The following is a 24,640-nucleotide window of genomic DNA, read 5'->3' as shown; positions in this document are numbered from 1 at the left end:
ATGTCTCCAGCAAACTTGAGTTGAGTGCATTCTTGAGGTCAGATTGCATTGAACCTGAGCTCACTATTTTTACCTAAAGTTACACAAGGCCACTTCAACCACATCTGCCCTAGCTGGACAGAGCATGGACAAGAGAAAGGTCAGCTAGCACACACAGCATTCTGCGTGGGGTCAGTAGAGGAGCCATCCTGAGTGGAGCAGAGAATGCTGGGAATGTCTCTTTGGAATCTGAGCTTTCCAGCCCACTTGTTCCATGTAATAAAACATGCGTTAGCTAGTTAGGGCAGTTTCCTGACCAAACTCATAAAATCTTCAGGTCTAAGCCTGGAAGCAATTTTGTCTTGAGGATATAAGTGTGTTTTTTAAATTTGATAGATTAGTTTAAATGGATGTTGCAATAACACGGGGAATGCTCCAACCATTGGGGGTAAGGGCTGCAACTGCATCTGTCTGATCCCATTAGAGTACCCATGAAGAGTGCCCAGAGGAAGCAGGGACTTTCTCTCTGGCAATGCGAAACTGAGGAAGGATTGTGTGTCTGCTGCCCCAGGAGAAGAACGACCTCCTGCTCCAGGACACAGGTCCGCAAACTTATTTTTAAATGAGCGGCCACTGCAGGTTCAGGGAAACCAGACTCCTTTCATTGAAGAGAAGTGTGTTTCACCTGGGGCCAGAATGTTTCGCAGGTGACTTTTCAAGTCTTAACCATTGTGCTTGTTTGATATCATTGAAACAGAGTCGGGGTGAAGTCAAGACATTTAAATGAAAATATTTATTTCCTTAAAAATGTAGCTTCTCTTCCCCTCTCCAAGTCTGAGAAGGAATATTGGGAGAAAGGGGGACAAAACGACAGGAGCATCTCGACACTTACTACACATTCTAGGGAGTCGTGGCAAAGCCTCCTCCGTCCAGTTCCAACTCATGGGACCTCACATCCTCTTTTCCACTTAGACAGGTCCCTGCCCTCACAGTGCTTCTTCCAGCCTTGCCTAAGGAGGGGAAGCAGAAACAACAGAAACAGGCCTGACAATCCAAATATTCTTAGGTTCAAAAATGGCAGCTAATTAACACAAATAGCCCACAGCGTCCAGGATTTTTTTCATTTGATCCGAGGAATCTATCCTTTTGCCTCGTTAAGACTTTGCTTTCCCCAGTTTTCTTCTAGTCATTGTTTGCCTCAGCAACAAGAAAGCCATTTTTATAAAGATGGATCCTTTAGTTAACACCCACATCTCTGAAAATTTTGGTTCCCCAGGAGGGTGATCTGATATAGCCACATTCTCCAGAAGCGCAGCTGCAAGATGACGGTGAGCCGGTGCGATCCTAGGGAAGTGTTCTGCCTATTCACGGTGTGATGTGGTCATTTTCTTCTCACTGCTGTTGGTTCTCGCCTCACAAAATGTTGCTGTGGCCCTCAAAATCTTATAGAAATCTAGAAAACACTCAAGCTTTTTTCCTGTGGTGTACTGACTTCATTGATACTTTACAAATCACATTACAAAGCAACTCTTTTCCCATTGTTTGGAATGTGAAAAGCCACTGAAAATTATCGTAATGTGACTCAATTCCATCTCTCCTCCCCATACAGATGCCTTCCACTATGTCCACTGCACTCTCACACACTCATGGAGAAGGGTGTAGACAAGTCACATCAGCACCACTGTTGGACCACGCTGTGGAGACGAGTTTGTCAGAGTCTGCTGCAGCAGCTGTGATGAGTGGACCCCTGCAGGCTTTGCGCATGTCAGAATAAGTCTCCCCAAAAAGCTTCTTACCAATAGTTCATCCCTTCGGTCTCATGAGCAATTTTCTTGGCACAGATAATCGCATCTGTCAGGTCGTCAGTGAGCAAGGCTGTAAGAGAGAGGAGGGTTAGGGTTAGCTCAGACTTTATTATTGGAGGTTTTCTTCGCTTTTATCTCTGCTTTTTGGGAACAGGAGATTTGGAAGAACTATGAGCCATGTTCTTATTTTTTTGTTGAGCTTCTTGGCAAACCAAAGATTTCTTTTTGTTTCCAGATCACCCATGTCTTGGATTTCTTGAAGTTTCAGAGGAATAGATCAGTCCTGGGCTATTTGTTTGTTTGTTTGTTTGTTGAAATATGTTTAGAGAATACACAATAGCAGAATGTTTTTTATGTTCTAAAGACAGGCACAAGACGGGACAGTACATTGCTTCCTCTGCTCGGATTAATTTGACATCTAAGATCTCTTTATATTAAACTTTGTCTATTATAACTTTCTAGTTGTGCATTATAAATTTTATCCAAGGTGCTTTTATATGCAGAATTTTGTAAGTTTTATGTCAAATGCATCAATATTTGCCTTTATTATTTTTCTGTGACTTTCAGACATAATTTTTTCAATTGAAAATGTATTAACATCAGCATTCTTTCCTGCCTGCCCAGAAGTGATCTCAAAATCCTTCTCAACAAAAACATGACAGAAAAAGACAAGTAAACATAGAAATCCAACATCAATTCAAAAGAACTTATACACCCCTATGTTCACAGCAGTGCTATTTACAGTAGCCAATCACTGGAAACAGCGTAAGTGCCCATCAGTAAATGAGTCGATCAAAACACTGTGGTAAATATACATAATGGAATATAATGCAGCAGGAAGAAAGAAGGAACTCTTACCTTTTAAGCCAGTCAGTGAAAGACAAATACTATATGATCTCATTTGTAAGAGAAATCTAATGAACAAAACCAACTAATGAGCAATATAGAACCAGAAGCTTGAAACATGGAACAGACTGATGGCGACCAGAGGGGAGGAGGGTCTGGGGATAATGATGGAAAGAAGGGGAAGGGGCTAGTCAAAAAACATGTATGAATGACCCATGGACATGGACAATGGTGTGGGGATGGACTGTGGGAGTGGGCATTGGACTGGGCAGAGGAGGGCAAAGAGGGGAAAATTGGGACAATGGTAATAGAATAGCAATAAAAAATTTTAAAAATAGAATAATAAAAAAGGTAAAAAAAAAAAGGCAAGTACCACTTCTAATATAAATTGCATTCTCCAGAAGCAGATCCTGAGACAGGTTTGAGGTACAAGGTATTTATTAGGGACCCACACATGAGGAAGCAATGGGGCTGAAGCAGGATCAGGCAGATGGAAATGTCCATCTCTGATACAGGCCATTCAAAGCCTCAGCAAATCTGCCAGGAGCTCAGGAGTGAATATTGCCCATCAGAGTTCCCCACATAAGACCTGAAAGGCCAGCTCCATCACACTCAGTCACTGGATGTGGGCTGACCCAGGGGGCACAGCCTTAGGGGCAGGCAGCTTTCTGCAGCTGAGGCAGACCCTGAAGGAGGTGCTAGGTAGACTGTCTGCAAACACACAAAGGCAGCTGAGGCCAACATCATCCCTTCAAGAGAAATCTAAGCAGTTCATCTCATGCCCACCACAAACACCAGAGACAAAACCCACACCATTTGATATCATTTCTATTTATCAATTAAGGAAAGGTTTTTTAAAGAATTGGGTAATGCTTGATGCTGCCTAAAGAACAATGAGATAGGCACTCTTGAATTCTTGCTGGTGGAAGTGTGGTGGGTTCAGCTTTTCAGGCAAGCAGTTCCAGAGCCTTAAAGTAGTTCTAATCCTTTCACTTAGAAAGTTCTCTTTCTGTGTCTCCCCTAAGGAAATAATAAAGTAGTTTACTGTTTTTTTCACAAGAGAAAATTTATTTCCAAATGGAAAAAGTCTAATTGCCTCGTAATTATGGATGTTCACATTAATAATTCCTCCATATAATGAAATAAGGAGCCATTTAAGTCATATTTTTATATACTTTAATATTGAAAACTACTCCCAATATGAAGTTACTGATATTGTAAAATTTTCTATTTAGAGCTATACTGTCCAATATGGTAGCTATAGCTATGTGTGACTATTTAAATAATTAATACAATTAGAATTTTAGTTTCTAAGTTGCTTTTGCTACATTTCAGATGCTTTACAGCACCTTTATTGTGGCTAGTGATTCTTGTATTAGATAATGCAGATGGATAACATTTCCATCATCTCAGAAAGTTCTAGAAGATAACATTGGTATAGAGAAAAAAAAGTCATAAACTCACCAATATTTTAAGAAGGATTAGCTCTTTATCATGTGATCACCAATGCTTTTAAATCATCACTGTGTATTTTCTAAATCTTTTACAATAGAGAGGCATTATTTCTATTATCAGAAAAAAAAAACCAAAGAGAGTAATGTAGCCTAAAAAGTTACAGTTTAATGAAATATTGTAATACTAGATTATTTTGTAACTCACTTGAAAATGAAATTTTTTCTTGAGTATGCTGGGTTAGTTACTAATTATGTTGCTTTTTCAGATAGGCTAAACTAGAAGATAAAGGGAGTGATAGATTTCTTTTAAGCAAATTCACTCTTAATGTGGCTTATTTTTTATTTAAAACACAAACTTATTGACCTGGACAAAGTTAACAAAAAGTATGATCTATAAATGATAACAAGTTGAGTCAATATATGCAAATTTACTAACATTTGCCATACAGCAAAAAATAAAGATTCGTTAGGTTATAAAAGCTTTTGCCTTGTTTCTAGAGGAACAAGTATTTAGAATAATGATAGCTATTGCTAATAGCTAACCTTTATAGAAACTTACTGTATGTCAGGCACTGGCAGTCTCGTCCTGCATTATCTCTTAGTCCTCAAACAACCACGTGGGGCGGCACCCTTATTACCCTTATAAACCGAGATCACACACCCGGTAAACGAGTCTGCACTCAAACCTCGGGCTTAAAATCTGTTATCTGCAGCTATTTCCTTCCCACAGAGCTTCTTCAGCAAAGATTCTCACTTATGGAACATCATAGGCTAATGAAGTTGATAATAAAAATATAAATGATTTATTAATTTTTAAAGTATTTATTATGAGATTATTAAAACTTAAGTGCTTGGTATCTGATACATGTTCAAATTACTTAGAAACACTTCTTCTGTGTGCTCGCTGAGTGCTGAGATACTGTGGTTTGTGTTTGGAAGTGGCTGGGGCCTGTTTCCTAGGAGAAGTAGGTTCAGTGGGGCCTCAGGGGTGGAAAGGGCACAGATTACACAGAGTGGGGGAGAAGCAGACAGTGTTTTATTGCACCAGGATTGGAGCCCAGCCCAGCCACGTCCACAAAGAGCAAGACTGGTGTTCAGGTGAAGGCAGTCTGCTTGGTTCAAGAGGCTGTGTGCCCACGGGTGGGAGGACTGGGCGCTGTAGGCCCAGGTCTGGAGCCCAAGTAAGGTGTTTGTCAGCCTTCTGTTTTGTCATAGCATTGTTTTGTACGACTGAGATGTTTCAATAGTGCAAGTGGGACGTGACTTGGAATTTGCTTAAGGTGATATGATAAGGGTCATGGGGGCTGGGAAGTAAAGAAACTGAGGTGGAGCTGAGGCGGGAAAACACAATGGAACCGCCACAGAGGGGCAGCAGAGGGGCAGGAATGAGCTAAGATAGCAAGTATTTCCAGGACCCATGCCAAGAACTGCTTCTGCTCAATTCACTTAAAGGAGACAATTCTGTCCAGTCAAACACGAATAAGGAAAGGGTTATTATGTTGAAGGGCAAAGCGTTATTCAATTGCATAGTTTATTCTCCTACATATAACAGCAGAAAGCAGTAACCATCTGCACAAAAAGAACCATTTTCAGATATTAGTTTTGCTTCAGGTCTGTCTCTCCTCAGCATCCTCCTACATCCCAACTGAAATATCACTTCCATGCCCACAATTTACGTCTCTTTCCCATCTCTAGACCGACAAAGGCCAACTCAGCCCAGGCTGGTGAGAAACAGAGATTAATGTAAATTGGCTAGACTAGATACAAGAGGTAACGCTCACCTTCTTTTTCTTAGACATCTCTTATTTTAAAGATGCCTATGATGTTGGAGGAAAATAAAGACTGCTGTTATAGTATCATACATGTGTGTATATACAACAAATATTGTGTCCAAACAGTTTGGAGAAGGTAGGCAGGAATTTTAGAAATACAATTTAGCATGGAAGTGAGGAGATTCTACGGCTTTGAAGATGGACATGAGGTGCATGTTTACAGTGTATATATGAAATGTCATGTACCTTTAAACATACCCTAGTGCTAAATTATTTTCAGGATCCCATAACAAATGCCCCTACTGTATAATACAGGAGACAGAATGACTTTGTCCATAATTAAAGACTCTCTGGCCTGAGGCTGAGGGAGGCCAGTCACTGAGTCAACATCTTGTTTTGTATTTTAAAGCTGTCCCTAAAAAAATCCCATGCTTGCTTGCTTGCTTGCTTGCTTTATTTATTTATTTATTTAGTAGTGTATATGTTTTTCTGACTCTTAAAAAAAAATCTTCACCTGAGGGTATGTTTATTGATTTTAGAAAAAGAGGAAGGGAGAGAGAGAGACATTGATGTGAACGAAAAAAAGCGAACAGTTGTTTCCCATACGTGCCCTGACCGGGAAGGGAACCCACATGCTTTGGTGCACAGAGTGATGCTCCAACCAGCTGAGCCACCGGCCAGGGCAACAAGATCCCATGCTCTTTACAATGAGATAACAGATACGAATGTTCCTTCACCTCTTACCACGAGTCATTCAACATTTTAATTTCTCAAATCCAAGATGGTCTTGAAGATATACATTTATCCAGACCTCCTTAATTGGAACTAAATTGTACAACAATTAATTTCATTACATTAAACTGCATGTAAAGTTAAACATGGCCATGATGGAATAACAGATTTTCTCTCCCACTGTAAGCAACTAGAAAATTAGACAAACATTACATGAGAACATAATTTTTAGACTTTACACAACAGGCAAGGCAGAATCATGAGTCTTGAGAGATGGAAACCAAACATGGTGAGCCTTGTGAGTGCCAGGACTCTCTGGGCAGAGGCAGCCACGGGAAGGCAAACAGGAAGGCAGAACCCAGGCAGGAATGGAAGTGGAGGAGACTAGACCAGAGGCCAAGGCAGCTGGAATTTGTGGAGAAGAGTGCCTGAGAGGCACCCAGAAGGAGAGCACCAAAAATCTGCATAAGAATTCCACTTGAGAAGGGATTAAGACATACCAATTGCCAACTATGAAAACAGTTGTGGGGATATAAAGTACAGCATAGGGAATATAGTCAGTAATATTATAATAACCATGTGTGATGTCAGATGGGTACTAGACTTGATGGGGGAACTCAAGAGTTAAAATTTTTAGCCTTACTTATCTAGTTAATAGGCTTGGTGATTAATGCATGTAGAAAGCTATTGCTCCAGGAATTGGAATGTATGACCGGACCCACCCTGACTCCAGGAGACCCACTAACAATTCCACCTTTGTGCCCCAGGAGGACTGCAAGCCATCAAGATGGTATCTGAGCCACTGTGCTCCAGGGAGGGATTGTCCCCTGATTAAGAATCACTGGTCAGCAGATGAAAGGATGTTAAGAAAATCACAGACTCTAGGCTTTATCTGATTAACATTTCCCCCTGAATTCCAAAACCCTTACTTACTTTTTTCTTACCTCTTCTTCTTCTTATAAAAAGGGTAGGCATCTGAATCAAGTGCCCATAAAGATTCAATCCTTGTCTCTACTTATTGGTTCTGGTAGTGACAGGCAGCACTAACGCTGACTTTTCCAGTTTCAGACTTATGGGGTGATCACTTTGTAAGTTATATAAACATCTAATCACTATGTTGTACGCCTGAAACTGATATGATGGTGTGTGTTAACTGTAATTGAAAAAGGAAAAGACAAAAGAATTCCTCTGAGTCTTTGTGAAGGCTACACTGGGCATGCAAAGGGAAAAACTCCTCAAGGTAATCAGAGAACAATTACAAGGGACCTGACCAATTATAGAGCTCAAGCAGGACAGGGAGACACTTAATTTCTGAAGAGAGAAACCAGGAAGAGAGAAACCTTGCCAAACACCTGGGACAGTCAAAAGAGACACTAGAGAAGCCTTGCCTTGGTAGGAAGACTAAAGTAGTTCTACCACAAAGACAACTCTAGAACTTCCCTGAGCAGACTTAGCTGCTTGCCAGGATGAACCTCAACACTCCCTAGAGGAAGACAACATAATTCAGATGCTCAGCAATGTAACCTATACTATGTCTAGTATCCAATACAAAGATATTACATGTGCAAAGAAGCATGAAAATGTAAACCATGACGAGGAGAAAGATCAGTCAATGGAAACACCCAGAAGTGACAGACTGGATTGAATTAGCAAACAGCAAATTTAAAACAGTACTGATAAAAATGTTTATTTATTATATCAAGGACTTACAGAAAAACATGAATAAAGTGATAAAATGAAACATGGAACAATTAACTAGCACTGAAAAAAAACTACAGTATCTGAAATGAAACATTCAATTAATGAATTTAATAGATTAGGCATTTCAGAAAAAAGGATCAGAGAACTTGAAGATATAGCAATGAAAACTATTTAAAATAAAACACTAAAGGGGGAAAAATGAAGAGCCTCAGTGACCGAACATCAAGTAATCTAAAATGTGTCATTATAGTCTTAGGAGAAAAGATGAAAATTTCAATCTCAGGGATCCATAATGTTAATGAGCATCAAGTAGATAAACACAAGAAAATATACCAGGTCTGTCCAGAAAGTATCCTGTCACATACTATGAAAAATAGAGACATTTATTGAAGAAGATACAAGATACAAAAACCATTATACATAGGACAGTGATGCCTCAGTCCCCTTCAAAGTAGGCACTTTGGGACCTCACACAGTTCTCCCACTTGCCATCAGCTGCCCCATTCTATTTTCCTGAATCTCATCGATGGTCTGAAATCTCTTTCCTTTCAAAGGTGATTTTAGTTTTGGGAAAAGCCATAAGTCACAGGGTGACAAATCGGGGCTGTAGGGAAGCTGAGTCACTTGGGTGACTTGATGTTTTGCTAAAAACCTGCATGAGACGTGATGCATGGGCATGTTGTCATGGTGAAGTTGCCAATCACCAGTTACCTGTGGTTGTGGCCTTCTGAATCATCCAAATAGCTTCCATAGAGGAATATTCAAGCTTAATGCAAATTTGATACAGATTCATTGCTCTACTCACTCAGTTATTTTGAATGTGACGGCCACACAGTGCACATGCTCACTCAGTAGTGTCCACCAGCCCCACTGACTAGTACAGTGAAGTCATCATTGTTCACACATGCTCATTCCAGTTTATTATCCTAGGTTGCAGGTTACATTGATGTTGTGCAAACCGTTCTCTTTATATTAACAATGGCTGGACTTTTCCCAGACATACCATGTACATTATGATTAAATTGCTGATAAATTGATGCTAAAAAGAAAATCTTAAAAGCAGCTAGAGGAAATAAGACACATTACATATAGGAACACAGATTTTAAAAAATCATTATTTTTATAATAAATAAGTCAAGCATAAGACAATAGGACATCTTTAACATATTGAGAAGAAAACATTTGTCAGTCTAGAATTTAGAGAGAAGATATTACTCAAAGAAGAAAATAACATTTTCAGATAAACAAAATCTAAGAGAATGCTTACTAGTAGACCTCCAGACAACATGGTAGATTTTAAAGTAACCATACAATAATTGCATTCAATATAAATGGTCTAAACCAAGATTCAGCAAACTATGGTCCACAGGCCTAACCTGTGTTTTTGTAAATAAAGTTTTATTGGGACATAGCCATGTCCATTCATTTATATATTATCTATGACTGTTTTCGTATTACACGGAATGTTGAATAGTTACAATGGAGATAGCACATGGTCCACAAAGCCTAAAACATTTACTACTGAGCCCTTTAAGACAAAGTTTGTTGACCTCTGTTCCAAACACCCCTATTGAAAAGAAGAGCTTATTAACCTGGATATAAAAGCAACACCTAACCACATGCTGTCTATAAGAAACTCACTATAGCTATAAATATACAAATAGGCTAAAAGTAAAAGAAATATACTGTGCAAAGAAAATTAAGTGGCTATATTACTGTCAGGTGGAGTAGATTAGGGAATAAGAAATATTACTAAGTTTAAGGAGGGACTTTGACTCTAATGATAAAAGGCTCAATTCATCAAGAAGACACAACAGTCCTCAATGTCTGTACCTGGCAAGGCTGTTTTCCTTTCTGGGTGTTCTAGGGAAGGATCCATTTGTATTGCTTATTTTGGTGTTGGCAGAATTCAATTTCTTGTGGTTGTAGGACTGAGGTTCCTTCCTCCTTGCTGGATGTCAGCTGAAGGTCATTCCCAGCTTCTATAAGCCCCATAAATTTTGTGATTTTGGCCCTGTTTTCCCATCTTAACAAACCAGCAATGGTGGGTCGAGTACCTCATATTCTGAAGCTCCCCTCCTCCTTCTGTTTTCATCAAATCTTTCTCTAACCTCATCTGGAAAAAATTCTCCATTTTTAAGGACTTGAGATTGGATTGGATCCACCCAGATAACCTAGGTTAACTTCCCCCACTCAGGGTCAATACCTTTAGTCACATTTGCAAGGCCTCTTTGGCCATGTAAAGATCCCCTATTCACAGGCTTCAGGGATTAGAAAGTGGGTGTTCTGGGAGGCCATTATGGGAATTATCATGGGAGGTAATGCCCAAGTCCAATGGCTATGTTCAAAGGGAAAACTTCATTGGCAAACTGAAGGAATGCTAGTGAGATTGACCAGTCTGAGGAGGGGTTTAAAAGTCATACCTGCAGGAAGGTGAAGATAATGAATGTTTTAGCTCAAAAGATACAAAACTGAATATGAGAAATGTCTACTCATTATTTTCAAATATTTAATAACTATCTATGTATAAAATAGAACAACTTTGTTTTGAAGAAATTCAGAAGGAAAAACTAGGATTAATGGAAATAAGCTAAAAGGATATAGATTTTGGTCCAACAAAGGCATGTTTTAAATTAAGGGCTGAGCAATGATTGGGTGGTCTGCCTCTGAAGGTAGTGAGCATTCTGTATTAATGTAGGGCTAGGGACAATTTTCTAGATAAATTAACATATTGTTCAATCATTTATACATTCAAACATATGTACTGATCATCTCATATATGTCAAAAAGAAATTAAAAGTTTATTTCCTGCTCCTAAAGAATTTGCCATATGATTCTTTGTCTCCATCCTTGCTCCTCATTCTCACCATCCATTTCTTTAATGAATAGTTATTGATCTCCAACAATGGCTAGGTACCATTCTAAGCACTGAGGACATATCAATCATCAAAACAGATAAAACTCCTGCATTCAATAAACTTACATTCTAGAGGGGGCTCAGAAAAGACAACCATGTACTGAGTTCTGTCCTTCTGCTACTGAATACCTCTTACATCAGTCCCTTCGCCATGCCACCATCCAGGACCATCGTCAGGTCTTTTAATCTTTCACCTCAGCAATGGCAGTTACACCTAAATGGTGCCTTCTTTAATGTCTCTCACGCTCTGCTTGCAGATTAATCTTTCTGAAACAATGCTTCATTAACTAACTTTTATTGATTTCCTACTGCAGGCAGAAATCAGTACATGCTCCTTAGCTTGGCTTCCAAGGTCCTTTATGGTCAGGGAGTAATCAACCACATGTCCCTTCATTTGTTTTCATGTCCCCTTTGTTCCAGGGAGGACAGATGTCTCACCTCTCCCCGTTTATGCCCACACACCCCTGCAGGCATCTCTTTGCCTTTGCTGTCTTCCTTACTTGGAATGACTCCTCTCTATCTCTGAATGTCCAAATCTTATCTATCCTCCAAGTCCTAGATCAAATATCACTGTGTCTACAAAACTTTTCACAATTTTTTTGATAATATCTCTTTCCTCTGAAACCCACATCATTCAACCCACATCTATTGATAATGTTGTGAGTAACTTCCCATAACTATGGATTCTTTCCTTAATTCCAGAATTCATGTCTGATTCGTCTTGCTATCCTCAATTCTGTGCATACCTATATTTCTTAAACTATTAAAGTAGAAGATTTGGAAGTGAATTCTAACTTTATTTATACTATTTAAAAATGTGATGTGAAGTATATTTATATGTCTCATTCTGCACAAAGAGGCATAAACTGCATCCTTTGAGTGAATTGCTCATGGAAATTGGTTGACAAGCAGCTTCCTCCTTCTTACTGAAGATAGTTAATATCTCTATCCATGAAAAGGTAGTAAGGTCACTTGTCTGTCCCACTGTCTCCATGGTGGGCATTATAAAAATTACCCTAGAAGGAATAAGTCATCTGTTGACAGCTAGGCCACAGGATCCGGAGTGTCACCTCGGGAACTGTTGAATAATCTACCGGCCTGGTGTAAACCTAATTGCGCATCTGAACTGCAAATTTTAGTTAATTCAGAAAATGGGTGGATATTCCATTATCAGCTCTCATGCCTCTGTCCCTGAGGATGAAAATCATAACTGTACCGGAGCAGGCAACATGACAGTAGTTCATCTCTTCTAGTTCCGCGCGTCGGCACCACGTGTAACTGTTTATCTGAAAAATGCCGTAGTCGATGCTTCCGTCCTTCAGCACGTTCTGAGCCGTGGTGTTGTAGTGGCTCTCATAGTATGCCATGCAGATCCCTAGGGGGGAAAAGTTAGGAACGCCAGAGAAAGAAAGGCATTGTTTCTTCTAACCCTGCTCTTAGGAGAGAGTTCCCTTATATGTGCTATGACAATGCTCTGCTCCCAACAAACCCTGGGGAAGGTCAGGGCAGGTAGCACAACCGGGGGGCACATGATGGGCAGGGATGCACACCTAAAACTCCACACCTAGTCAGTGGCTGATTTGGGCTCCTCTAATAGTCAGGTCCACCCCCACAATGCCAGCAAGGGTGGCATTGTTTTCTCCTTCCCTTGCTGGTGTCATCGGTACAGGATTCCAGAAGTTGGGACATGAGGCGCAGGGGTAAAGCAGTGGGGCCCCAGGGAGGAGCAGTTGATGAGAACATGTGAGCACCTAGTGGCCATCCCTGCTGGGGCAGAGTATGGAAAATCTGGGGACAAATAAATGGAAGTGTACCTAGAAGGGGCCTTTGACATTTGGGGAGGAGAGATCAAGGATAGAACGAGAACAGAAAGGGAGAAAACTCACAGTTTTCAAGGCTAAAGCCCTGGAAATTGTCCATGCCAGCCCTCAACAATATCTTTGCCAGTTTACAGCGAGGGTAGATTTTGGGCTCAGTGACTGTGGCCAGACAGCCAATCAGGGCCAAGATGCTGGCAGCCTTCATCCTGGGGCCCGTGGAAGGCAGAACCTGTCAAAGATTAGAAGGTCAGACAACCTTGCTTTGTCCTGAGGTTAAGTCTGTCACCAATGAGAACTTCAAAATCTGCCAGCCACAAATGTGGAAGGCCAGGATCAGGGACCAATGAAGTACAGAGAGGATCCAGCCCAGGGAAGGAGTGAGTGCAGCTCTTTGCCTAATACTTTCACGTAAATGTGCTGTTCCTAGGATCAGGCAAGCAAAGAATTCAGTCCTCCTGTATCCATCCAGCTGGAAACCACAGAGGGTGATATATTTCCAGGATTCTCATTAATTTTATGAATAGACAAAAAACAGACTACAAAGAGCTAGGCATTCCCTATAGGTGTAGAACAAGACACCTAATTTCAGCCACAGATGAAATATACATGGGTCTGTGTAGACAACGTCAAGATTTACTGTCTGAGAGCTGAGAGAAAGGAGTTTTAGCACCTTAGCTTTCTTCCATTCTTTTTTTTTTTTATGCTTTTCCAAATGTGGGAGCATTCATTCAAAAATATGTCTTCTATCACAATTGCAATATATTTGGGGGACCGCTCCACCACCATTTCATGGGGCCTCCTAAAAGTCTGGTGTCAACTGATGAGTAGGAGGGGGACAGATGATAATGGGTCACAAGAAGAGGAAAATGTTGGGTGTTGGGAGTAGAAGGGCCATAAAGGGACCTTCTCAGAATTATTTAAAATGGGATTAGGATCAAGAGCATCATGCTTTGTCAGGTCCTAGCTTTCCAGAAGCTTCCTCTACCGAAGTAATCTGTCTTCCTCAAGCATAAGAACCTTGCTGGGATGGCAGTGGAGGGAAATTTCTCATAATTGTTCATGATACCAAGTCTGGCATTTTTACTTTCATGCCATATCATTTTTTGCACCTGCCTTGAAATTTCTAAAATTATAGGTTTCTCCTCAGGTTCCCCAACTGACAGGCGAAGCTAAAAACGGGGCTGAGTGTTTGGCAAAGCCAGAGGGAGAGTCTCTGAGGGGCTTTAAAATAACTATGCAATAAGGAAGGTAGGAAGGTAAATACATGTCATCTTGGGTATGTGGAATGCATGCTGGTTGATCAGCAAAACCCACCTGCTTTTATTGGAACATAGCTATGCCTATTTAGTCATATATTGTGTATGGCTGCTTTCTTACTACAATGGCAGAATTGAATGGTTTTGTTAGAGATTGTAGGGACCACAAGGCCTAAAAGATAATCTGACCCTTTAAAGAAAAAGTTCCTGGTGTACAGCACTGAGCTATGCCCCAGTATTGGGCCAGGCATTGAGAGGGAGACAAACAGGCTGTAAGATGCAGAGCTTACCCATTAAATTGGTTTCCATCTCCTGCCTTAGAATCTTACTGGTCTCAAACGAATGAAATCAAACACTACAGAACCCCACAGCAACGGTAACCCCAAGCATAATGTTTTACATCCTTCAAGCCAGGGGTTGACATTGATGGTCCTTTGGACAGGTGACTTCATCAGAGTAATTTAGGCTTTATTAGAGACAGACTCCTGAGGTCTGCCCCAAAGGCATTGCTCAGGTGAATTTGTGGAAGAAACACTACTCTACTTACTCAGTTAGTGCTGGGCATCTCCCACGAGTTTCCTGCATCCCATGAAGCTATTTCTGATTATTCCCACGCACAGGTGATCCTGCCTTTAACCAAGACCCTTTCTATAGAGCCCTAGAGAAAGAAGAATTCTTAGCTCTTTTGTTTCCAACTGCCTAGAGATTCTAGAATTCCATTCTTGGGACTGAGGGGATAACTACACTCCGGGCCTTCCTACCTCTTCTTTCCTTCTTCCTCAACAGCCCTCCTTACTACTCAGCTCAGCCAGAGCCTGCTGTCTAAGGGAAAGCTCTTCTCTACAGCATCTGCCTCCGAACTGATCACAAATCCCATCAATAAAGTTGAGCATGTGCCTTCAGTAGGTAAACCACACTCATGTATTTCTGTACTAATGTTACATAAATTATAGATATACAGCAAACTAAAATTTAAAAAGGATGAGATAGCGGTGAAATCAACATTTAAATTTTTTATTAACAGCCCAAAATGCCTTGCTATAATTAAATTGTCACTATTAATAACATTTTAGTGGGATCAACATGATTGAATTATCCTATTCCATACTTTTGAAACTTTAGTTAAACACTTTTTGGATCAATAATTAAAGGGCTAGTTTCAAAGTCCCTTTATTTCCATGCTCAGGTTTAACGGCACCTTTCAAATTGATTCTCATTGTGATATGCAGATTAAGCAGAAGTTTATTAGAGTCTGCCACAATAATCATTATATTTTTAAATTCTATCTGCCAATTATGCAAATGTTTTGTTGAAATTTACCTAATAATTTTTGTTTTTTCAGTCATCAACCTGTTGCAACTTAATTGGAAATTATCACAGTTTTATATATTTAACAAATGGCTTCAAAACCACCAAAGTTTCTTTTTAAAAGATTTTGAGAGTTTGGGAAATTATTTCTTATGGTTTTGGAAGTGTGCAGATGTAAGATCAGATTCTTAATCTCAAATCTCAAAACTCCAACTGTGTAAAAAGAATGATAAAACACTTTCCTCTCAGCCCTCTCGGGTAGGCACCCAGGTGCCTTCCCCGAAGGTAACCGATGAGACAACTGTGTGTTCCAGGGGTTTCAAATGTATATACATACTAATATATAAATGCACTATGTTCTTTTTCTTCTCACACTGCTTCTGTACTTTGTAAAATTTGATAATATATGTTAAAGATCTATTTTTATGACTATAGAGTATTGCATAATATAACATATTTAGCCAACTTGGTATAGATATACATTTAAATTGTTTCATTTTTCTATTCTAAACATGTTACAATTAATAATCTTATACACATCATTTGCATGTTTGCAAGAATATTTATATGGATACATTCCTTCAGATTGTTTTTGTAATTTTGCTAGATATTGCCAAATTGCCTTCCACATGGGCTCACATAATGAAGAATGCTTTTGCCTCACTGCTAGCCAGGAGCTATGTTATTAAACTGTTTCATTTTTGTGAATCTGCAAGATGGAAAATGATTTCTCAGTATAGTTCCAGTGTCTATTTCCCTTATGTCAAGCTGGTTGAGCATCTTTTCTTATGTTTAGGAGCTATTTGTGTGTGTGTGTTTTTCCCTAAGAACTGCTAATCATATGAGATATTTTATATGTTTATTTTTCAAACATACTTTCCAAATTTTTTTGAATTAGGAATATTATTAATCAGTGAGAATACAGGGACAGACTGTGTCCCTTTTTTCTTTAAGAACACATTTAGAAAGTTTGCAGTATATAAAATAAATATACTGAAGTCATTAATAGTCTTATATACCAGCAATAAACAGAGAATTAAAAAAAATTTTAAATAGCAGAAGGAATTAAACAAGTTTAGATCTAACAAAATATGTGTAGAATCTATATATTGACAACCATAAAACAGATAAAATCATCAAGAAGATCTAACTAAATGGAAATATATACCATGTTTATGGGTCTGATCTATAGATATGGTGAATCTCAATCAAAATTATAGAAATTTATTTTGAAAATATCAATTAGATCTTAAAATTTAAATGGAAAGCCAAAGAAACTTGAATACCTGGAACTATTCTGAAAAAAATAAACAACAAAAGAACCCATACTGCGTGATTTTGACACTTAATATAAAGTTATACTGATCAATGCCATGCTGTATTGGTGGACAGATCAACACCTAAATCAATGGAACAGAATAGAGAGCCCAGAAATAGACTCACAGAAATGTAAACAACTGAAATTTTATTAAAAATGTAAATGCAATTCAGTGGAAACATGAGTCTGTTAAATAAATGGTGCTGGAACAACTGTCTATCTCCAAAATAAGTAAACAAATAAAAACATACCCACAATAAAATAATAAAAATAAAACAAGATATGTTGAAGGACATATATCTCATAGTTCATATATAAATTATCTCCAAATTTATCAAAAATCTAAATGTAAAAAGTAAAACTACAAAATTTTTTAAGTAAATATAGGAGAAAATCTGCAGTACCATGAATTTGGCAATGAATTTGGTATAATACCCAAAGCATCATCCATGAAAAAAAAAATCTGATAGATTGGAGTTAAAAACTCCAAAGTTAAAAACTTTTGCCTTTTGTAATACACTGTTAAGTGAATGAAAAGACAAGCCACAGATTGGAAGAAGTATTTACAAATCACAGATCTGGTAAAGGCCTTGTATCCAGAATGTATAAAGGACACTTGAAACTCAACAATCAGCACCACAAACAATTAGAGAATGGGCAAATAATCTGAACAGAAATTTCATGAAAAAGGCAGAAAGATGGCAAGTAAGCATATAAAAGATGATCAACATATTTTGTCATTAGGGAAATGTAAATGGAAACCAAAATGAAATACCACTTCACATCTATTAGAATAACTAAAATTGATCAAACCAACCATATCCAATGGAGAGGAAGATGTGGAACAGCACAAAGTCTCAGTGAAATGAAAAATGGTACAGTCTCTCTGGAAAACAGCTTGGCAGTTTCTTACAAAGTTAAACATAGACTTGTCAATCAAACCAACAATCATACTCCTAGGTATTTATCCAAGTAAATTGAATCTTATGTTCACAGAACCAAAACAAATATTCCAAAAATTTATATGGAACCACAAAAGCCACAGCAATCTTGAGAAAGAAAAGTGAAGATGGTAGAATTATGCTACCTAATATCGAACTACACTACAAGGCCATAATAATCAAAACAGCATGGTACTGCCATAGAAACAGACATATAGATCAATGGAACAGAAGAAAGAGCCTGGAAATAAACCCATGCCTTCATAGTCAATTAATATTTGATGAAGGAGGCAAAAACATACAATGGGATAAAGATAGTCTATTCAATAAGTGGTGCTGGGAAAATTGGACAAATATGTTTAAAAAAAGAAACCAGACAACCTTCTTACACCACACACAACAATAAACTCAAAATGGATTGAAGACTTAAATGTTAGACTGAAAACCATCAAAATCCTGGAAGAAAACATAGGCAGTAAATCTCAGATATCTCTCCTAGCAATATTTTTTTTCTGACATATCTCCTCAAATAAGGAAACAAATAAAAAATAAACAAATGGGACTATATCAAACTAAAAAGCTTTTGCACAGCAAAGGAAATCATCAACAAAATGAAAAGACAATGTACTGAATGGGAGAACACATTAATTAATGATACATCTCATAAGGGGTTAATTACCAAAATTTATAAAGAGCTTATAACACTCAACACCAAAAAACCTCCCAAACAATCCAACTTGAAAAGGACCTAAATAGGCACTTCTCCAAAGAGGACATACAGATGGCCAAAGAACATATGAAAAGATGCTCAATGTCACTAATCATCAGATAAATGAAAATTAAAACCATGTGGAGATATCACCTCCCTCCTGTCAGAATGGCTATAATCAGTAATCAACAAACAACAAGTGTTGGAGAGGATGCGGAGAAAAGGGTTCCCTTGTGCACTGTTGGTGGGAATGCAGACTGGTATAGCCACTATGGAAAACAAACAGTATGGAATTACCTCAAAAAATTAAAAATGGAACTCCCTTTTGACCTAAAGATTCCACTGCTGGGGATATATCTGAAGAAACCTGAAACACTAATTTGAAAGAATATACGTACCCCTATGTTCATTGCAGCATTATTCACAGTAGCCAAGGTTTGGAAACAGCCCAAGTGACCATCAGTCGGTCAGTGGATAAAAAAGCTGCTGTGCATTTACACAATGGAATACTACTTGGCCATAAAGAGAAAGAAATCTTACCTTTTGGGACAGCATGGATGGACCTGGGGAGTATTATATTAAGTGAAATGAGCCAGTCAGAGAAAGACAAATATTATGTGATTTCACTTAGATGTGGAATCTTTTTTTTATTTTTAAATATATTTTGTTGATTATGCTATTACAGTTGTCCCATTTTTCCTCCCCTTTATTCCCCTCCACCCTGTACCACCTCCCACCAGCATTCTCCCCCTTTAGTACCTGTCCATGGGTCATACATGTAAGTTCTTTGGCTTCTCCATTTCCCATACTATTCTTAACCTCTCCTTGTTTATTTTGTCCTAGTCCCTGTACTTTTTCCCCCATTCCCTCCCTCCCCCACCCTGCTGATATTCATTCATGTGATATCCATTTCTGTGATTCTGTTCCTGTTCTAGTTGTTTGCTTAGTTTGTGTTTGTTGTTTTTTTTGGTTTAGTTGTTGATAGTTGTGAATTTGTTGTCACTTTACTGTTCATATTTTTGATCATCTTCTTTTTCTTAGATAAGTCCCTTTAACATTTCATATAATAAGGGCTTGGTGATGATGAACTCCTTTAACTTGACCTTATCTGGGAAGCACTTTATCTGTCCTTCCATTCTAAACGAAAGCTTTGCTGGATAGAGTAATCTTGGATGTAGGTCCTTGCCTTTCATGACTTCAAATACTTCTTTGCAGCTCCTTCTTGCCTGCAAGGTTTCTTTTGAGAAATCAGCTGATAATCTTATGGGAACTCCTTTGTAGGTAACTCTCTCCTCTCTACTGCCTTTAAGATTCTCTCCTTCTCTTTTATCTTGGGTAATGTAATTATGATGTGCCTTGGCATGTGTTTCCCTGGGTCCAACTTCTTTGGGACTCTCTGAGCTTCCGGGACTTCTTGGAAGCCTATTTCTTTTGCCAGATTAGGGAAGTTCTCCTTCATTATTTTTTCAAATAAGTATTTAATTTCTTTCTCTCCCTCTGATCCCTCTGGCACACCTCGTGATTCAGATGTTGGAATGTTTAAAGTTGTCTTGGAGATTCCTAAGCCTATCCTCATTTTTTTGAATTCTTGTTTCTTCATCCTTTTTTGGTTGAATGTTTATTTCTTCCTTCTATTCCAAATTGTTGATCTGAACCCTGATTTCCTTTCCTTCCCTGTTGGTTCCCTGTATTTTTCTTTATTTTACTTTGCATAGGCTTCATGTTTTCTTCTATTTTACAACTGTACTCAGTCATTTCTGTGAGCATCCTGATTACCATTGTTTGAACTCTGCATCTGATGGGTTGGCTATCTCTTCATGAACAAAAGAAACTAACAAACAGAATAGAAACAGACTCATAGATACAGAGGACAGACTGACAGCTGTCAGAGGGGAAGGGTAGGGGGCTGAGTGAAAAAGGTAAAGGGTTTAAGCAAAAAATACCCACCCAACAACAACAGCAAAACCTGATGGACACAGACAACAGTACGGTGATTACCAGAGGGAAAGGAGGTAGGGAGAGGTAGGTGAGGGGAAAGGGGGATAAATGGTGATAGAAGGAAACTTGACTTGGGGTGGTGAACACATAATACACTATACATATGATGTATAATAGAATAGTAGCCTTGAAACCTATATAATTTTATTAACCAGTCATCCCAATACATTCAATAAAAAGATAAACAAAAAGGTAAAAAAATGTTATGTTTACACAAAAACAAGTTAACTAATGTTTATAGCAACTTTATTCAAAACCACTAAAAACTGGAGGCAACTAGATGTCTTTCAACAGGAGAATGTTTAAAAAATTGTGGTGTATCCATTCAATGAGATATTATTCAGTAATAAAAGAAACAAGCTATTGACAAACATGAATGAATGTCAAATGTGTTGTACTAATTAAAAGAAGCAAACCAAAAGACTACATATGAAAAAAGTAAGAGTATGGAATACAAAACAGATCATGACTGCCAGGGGCTGGGGGAGGAGTTGACTGCAGAGGGTCTTCACAAGGGAAATTTTCGATCAGTAGAACTAAGAGAACACTCTGTGGTGCTGTGGTAGTGGATACATGACTCTATAAATTTGTCGAAACCCATAGAAATGTGCACCACGGAGAATGAACTTCGCTGTATGCAGTTTACAAAAAAATCAACCAGAATCCCAGGATGGAACGCAGACTGTGACAAAGAAAATTTACTGTATTACAAATGTATAATGTAACTTCATTGAAGGGAAAGGGGGAAAGAGTTACTCATGTAGGTAACTTCAGGAAACAGTGCTTTGACTGGATATTTAAGTCTAAAGACAAAAAAAATTGTATAACAATACTACAATTTAGCTAGTAAATTCACTTTTCACAGAAGTAGGAGTTAGTGATTTTGAGACTACTTTGCAGGTATACTAGGTCTAAACAAATAAATAAATACGAATAATGGGAGCCAGATTTCACACTGTCAGGGGAAGAAGTTACAAACAAATGAAAGGGCAATGCTGGAATGAACCCCGTGGTGCTGGGTCAGAGTCGCAGATCATCTATCTCTCTACCTACTTATCTCCATTTCCAGACAGATACACACATGTATACATACATCCATGTACACGTACATATATATGCACATACCGATATTTATTTCCCTGTCTTTGATATCGTTGATAGATAAATCTTGTAGCTGTCAAATATGTATACATGTAATCTCCCAGCTTTGGTAGAGAGAGAAATAATACATATATGTGTGAATACATGGCTAAGTTTATATCAATTTATTTTTTAACTATTTTGAGAGAGTACCTAGAAGACATGGCACTCAGTGACAATGAACACACTGAGCACCCAGATCTTTCTTGTAGCAGCGTTCTCCAATAAAGAAAACCAAGATTCCTCAGAGAACTGGCTGATTTCCGAACTGGGGCACGGAAAATGCAGGATGAGTCTGGAACATGTGGTTAGTGCTAGAACCTAAAGAACTGCTCAAAAGGGGAGACAGAAGGACAAAGGGTAATAATACATCAAGGGGCAGAGCGGCCAAAATGAAAAACTCCCAGTGGCAAAACTAGGACTATTTGAGCAACAAGATAAATAATTATAGTATCAGATTCTAACTCAGAGAATAAAATAAATATCCAGGAGAATTTACTGATATGAATGAATAAATATGGAAAGAAGAATTCTTAATAATGTATGCATATGTAGACAAACCCCTGTCCAGGAAATGGAGCTTCATTCTCCTTCCTTTGGTAGGGGCTGGACTCAGTGACTTGCTTCTCACAGGGTATGGAAAGGGGAAAATGGTAACTCTATTTAAGTGGGGAAATCTGGTGGACCCCACCTTAGCCAGTGATGAAGTCATGTTCTATGCCCCATGACACAATGTGATCAGAGAGACATTTCAGCTCTGTGGTTTTCTTCCCCCAGTCAAGTCATAGGAAAGTGTAAGTCAAGCCCCAAAGGAAGGACATATACGGCATACCTGGCCAGTGCTGTTCAAATGTGTCGAAGTCATGAAAACCCACACTGAGAGCCTGCTACAGACTGGAAGGGATGAGGGAGATACAATGACTAAATGTGTCCTGGACTGGATCCTGGAATAGAAAAAGGATATTAGAAAAACTGGTGAAATTTGAGTAAAGCCTGTAGTTAATGCACCGTAATGACGTTAATTTCTTGTTTTTGACAAATGTACTGCGGACGTGTGAGATGTTAATGATGGGGAAGCTCGGTACAGGGTGTGTGGAGACTATATTATCTGTGAAACTTTTCTGTAAATCTAAAATTATTCCAAAACAAACAGTCTAAAAATGTGCTAGTTTAGCATACCACTAATAGCCACTTATAAATGGAAAACAAGCAAATATGTGTGCTATTGTGATTTATAATAAGACATATATACTTGATCTAGTCCTCCATTTCTGGAACGGAGCTTTTAAAACCCTTGGAATTTCCTAAGTGGTGAGTGATGAATGTGTCTTGATATTCATAACAAGCCTCTTTCAACCATTCTTGAGTTTATGTTAATGAGGTGACTTTTGGAAAGCACCTAAGGATGAGGCCTGGTTGCCAGGGGAACCACCATCTGATTAGAAGGTTGGAATTTTCAGTCCCACCCCCAGTTTACAAGGAAGGGGAGAGGAGCTAGAGATTGAATTCAGTCACCAAAAGCCAATGTTTCAATCATTTGTGCTGATGTAATGAAGTTGCCATAAGAACCCAAAAGAAGGGTGTTTGGAGAGCTTCAGGGTTAGTGAACTAAAATGCCACCACGTGCTGGGAGAGTTTGTACCCCAAAGTCCACTGAGACAAAAGCTCCTATGCTCAGGGCCCTCCCAGACCTTGTCCTATGTATATTTCATGTGATCGTTCATTCGTGTCCTTTAATATCTTTGCAATAAACCAGTAATCTAGTAACTGAACTGCTTTTCTGCTAGCAAATTAATCCAAACCAAAGACAGGGTTGTGAGAGCTTATTTATAGCTTGTTGGTCAGAAGCACAGGAAACAACCTGGACTTGTGATTGGCACCCAAAGTAGGGGACAGTCCCATGGGCCTGATTCCTTACCCTGCAGGGCGTAACACTGTCTCCAGGTAGGTAGAGTCAGAATTGATTGAAGTTGGAGGACACTCAGTCAATGTTTGCTGAGAATTAAAGAATTGCTTAGTGGCGCTGGAAATACACACACACAATAGACTTGTTTATTGTACAAAAAAGAGATGAATCTCTAAATCTAACAACCCTTTTAACTACTTTGCCAATGGAAAACTCAGCAAACATGTAACAAAATATTTTCAGAATCACCTTTTCTCTTTATGAATTATTGCAAAGATTCTATTATTTAAAGTCCACATTTTAATAAATTTAAACATTTACTTCTAATATAGTTAACTTTAATAATATAGTCTGATTTTACTCAATTTTTTAATAAAATGCAACCACATTGGGGATAGTCTGTAGCATCTTAACTGCCATTTATTGCAGTAACTGAAAGGAATGGAGGGATACATTACCCTCGATTCCCGCACTCAGGACCATGTAAAATGAGAGCAGGACACAGAGCCATGCGGTTCGGGTAGAAAGATTCAAGCTGCTGAGCTTGGACATTTCCCTCCACGGAGCAGCCAGCCACGGACACATCGAACGCAGAGTCCATCATCCCAATGGTGACAACAGCAGCGGTGACTTGAAATCAGTGGGTGTAGTTCTTAGTTCAAGGCTTTGGGAGACCTGAAAATCTCCTGTAATTGTATGGGGAGGGGGGATATTCCTGTGCACTTTTCTGGGGATAAACTCTAAATTTGACCTAATTTTTAAAGGAATCAGGAGACTTACGGAATATTAAAGATTGCTACTTTTTGAGACTGCTTACCCTCTGATTAGACCAGTGATTTTCAACCGGTGTGCCGCGCCACACTGGTGAGCTGCAAGAATTTTTAAAGCATGCAATGCTTGAGTATTTAGTCAGGGGCTCTTCCCTTAGATTCTCAGATTCAAAAATGACAACAGCCAACACAACAGTAGCTGTTCAGTATGAATGAATCAAAATTATGCCTATTTTTGTCAGATTGGTAAAAAAATTGGTATTCTGGT

At 38.7% G+C, this 24,640-nt stretch overlaps 1 protein-coding gene across 1 annotated transcript; it reads right to left on the bottom strand.

Moving 5' to 3' along the window:
- Positions 1 to 919: 919 nt before the first annotated feature.
- On the bottom strand, positions 920 to 13,231 carry LOC112316785 (lysozyme-like protein 1). Its single transcript, XM_024573697.1, has 4 exons — positions 13,093 to 13,231; positions 12,423 to 12,581; positions 1,776 to 1,854; positions 920 to 989 (listed from the first exon to the last, which is right to left on the bottom strand). The coding sequence occupies exons 1-4, from the start codon at positions 13,229 to 13,231 to the stop codon at positions 920 to 922; spliced, it is 447 nt and encodes a 148-aa protein (XP_024429465.1).
- Between the last annotated feature and the right edge of the window lie 11,409 nt (positions 13,232 to 24,640).

Source organism: Desmodus rotundus, chromosome 4 (genome assembly GCF_022682495.2).
Source record: "Desmodus rotundus isolate HL8 chromosome 4, HLdesRot8A.1, whole genome shotgun sequence".
Lineage (NCBI taxonomy): Eukaryota > Metazoa > Chordata > Mammalia > Chiroptera > Phyllostomidae > Desmodus > Desmodus rotundus.
Note: the sequence above shows the minus strand (reverse complement) of the source record. Positions and strands in the feature narration are given on the sequence as shown.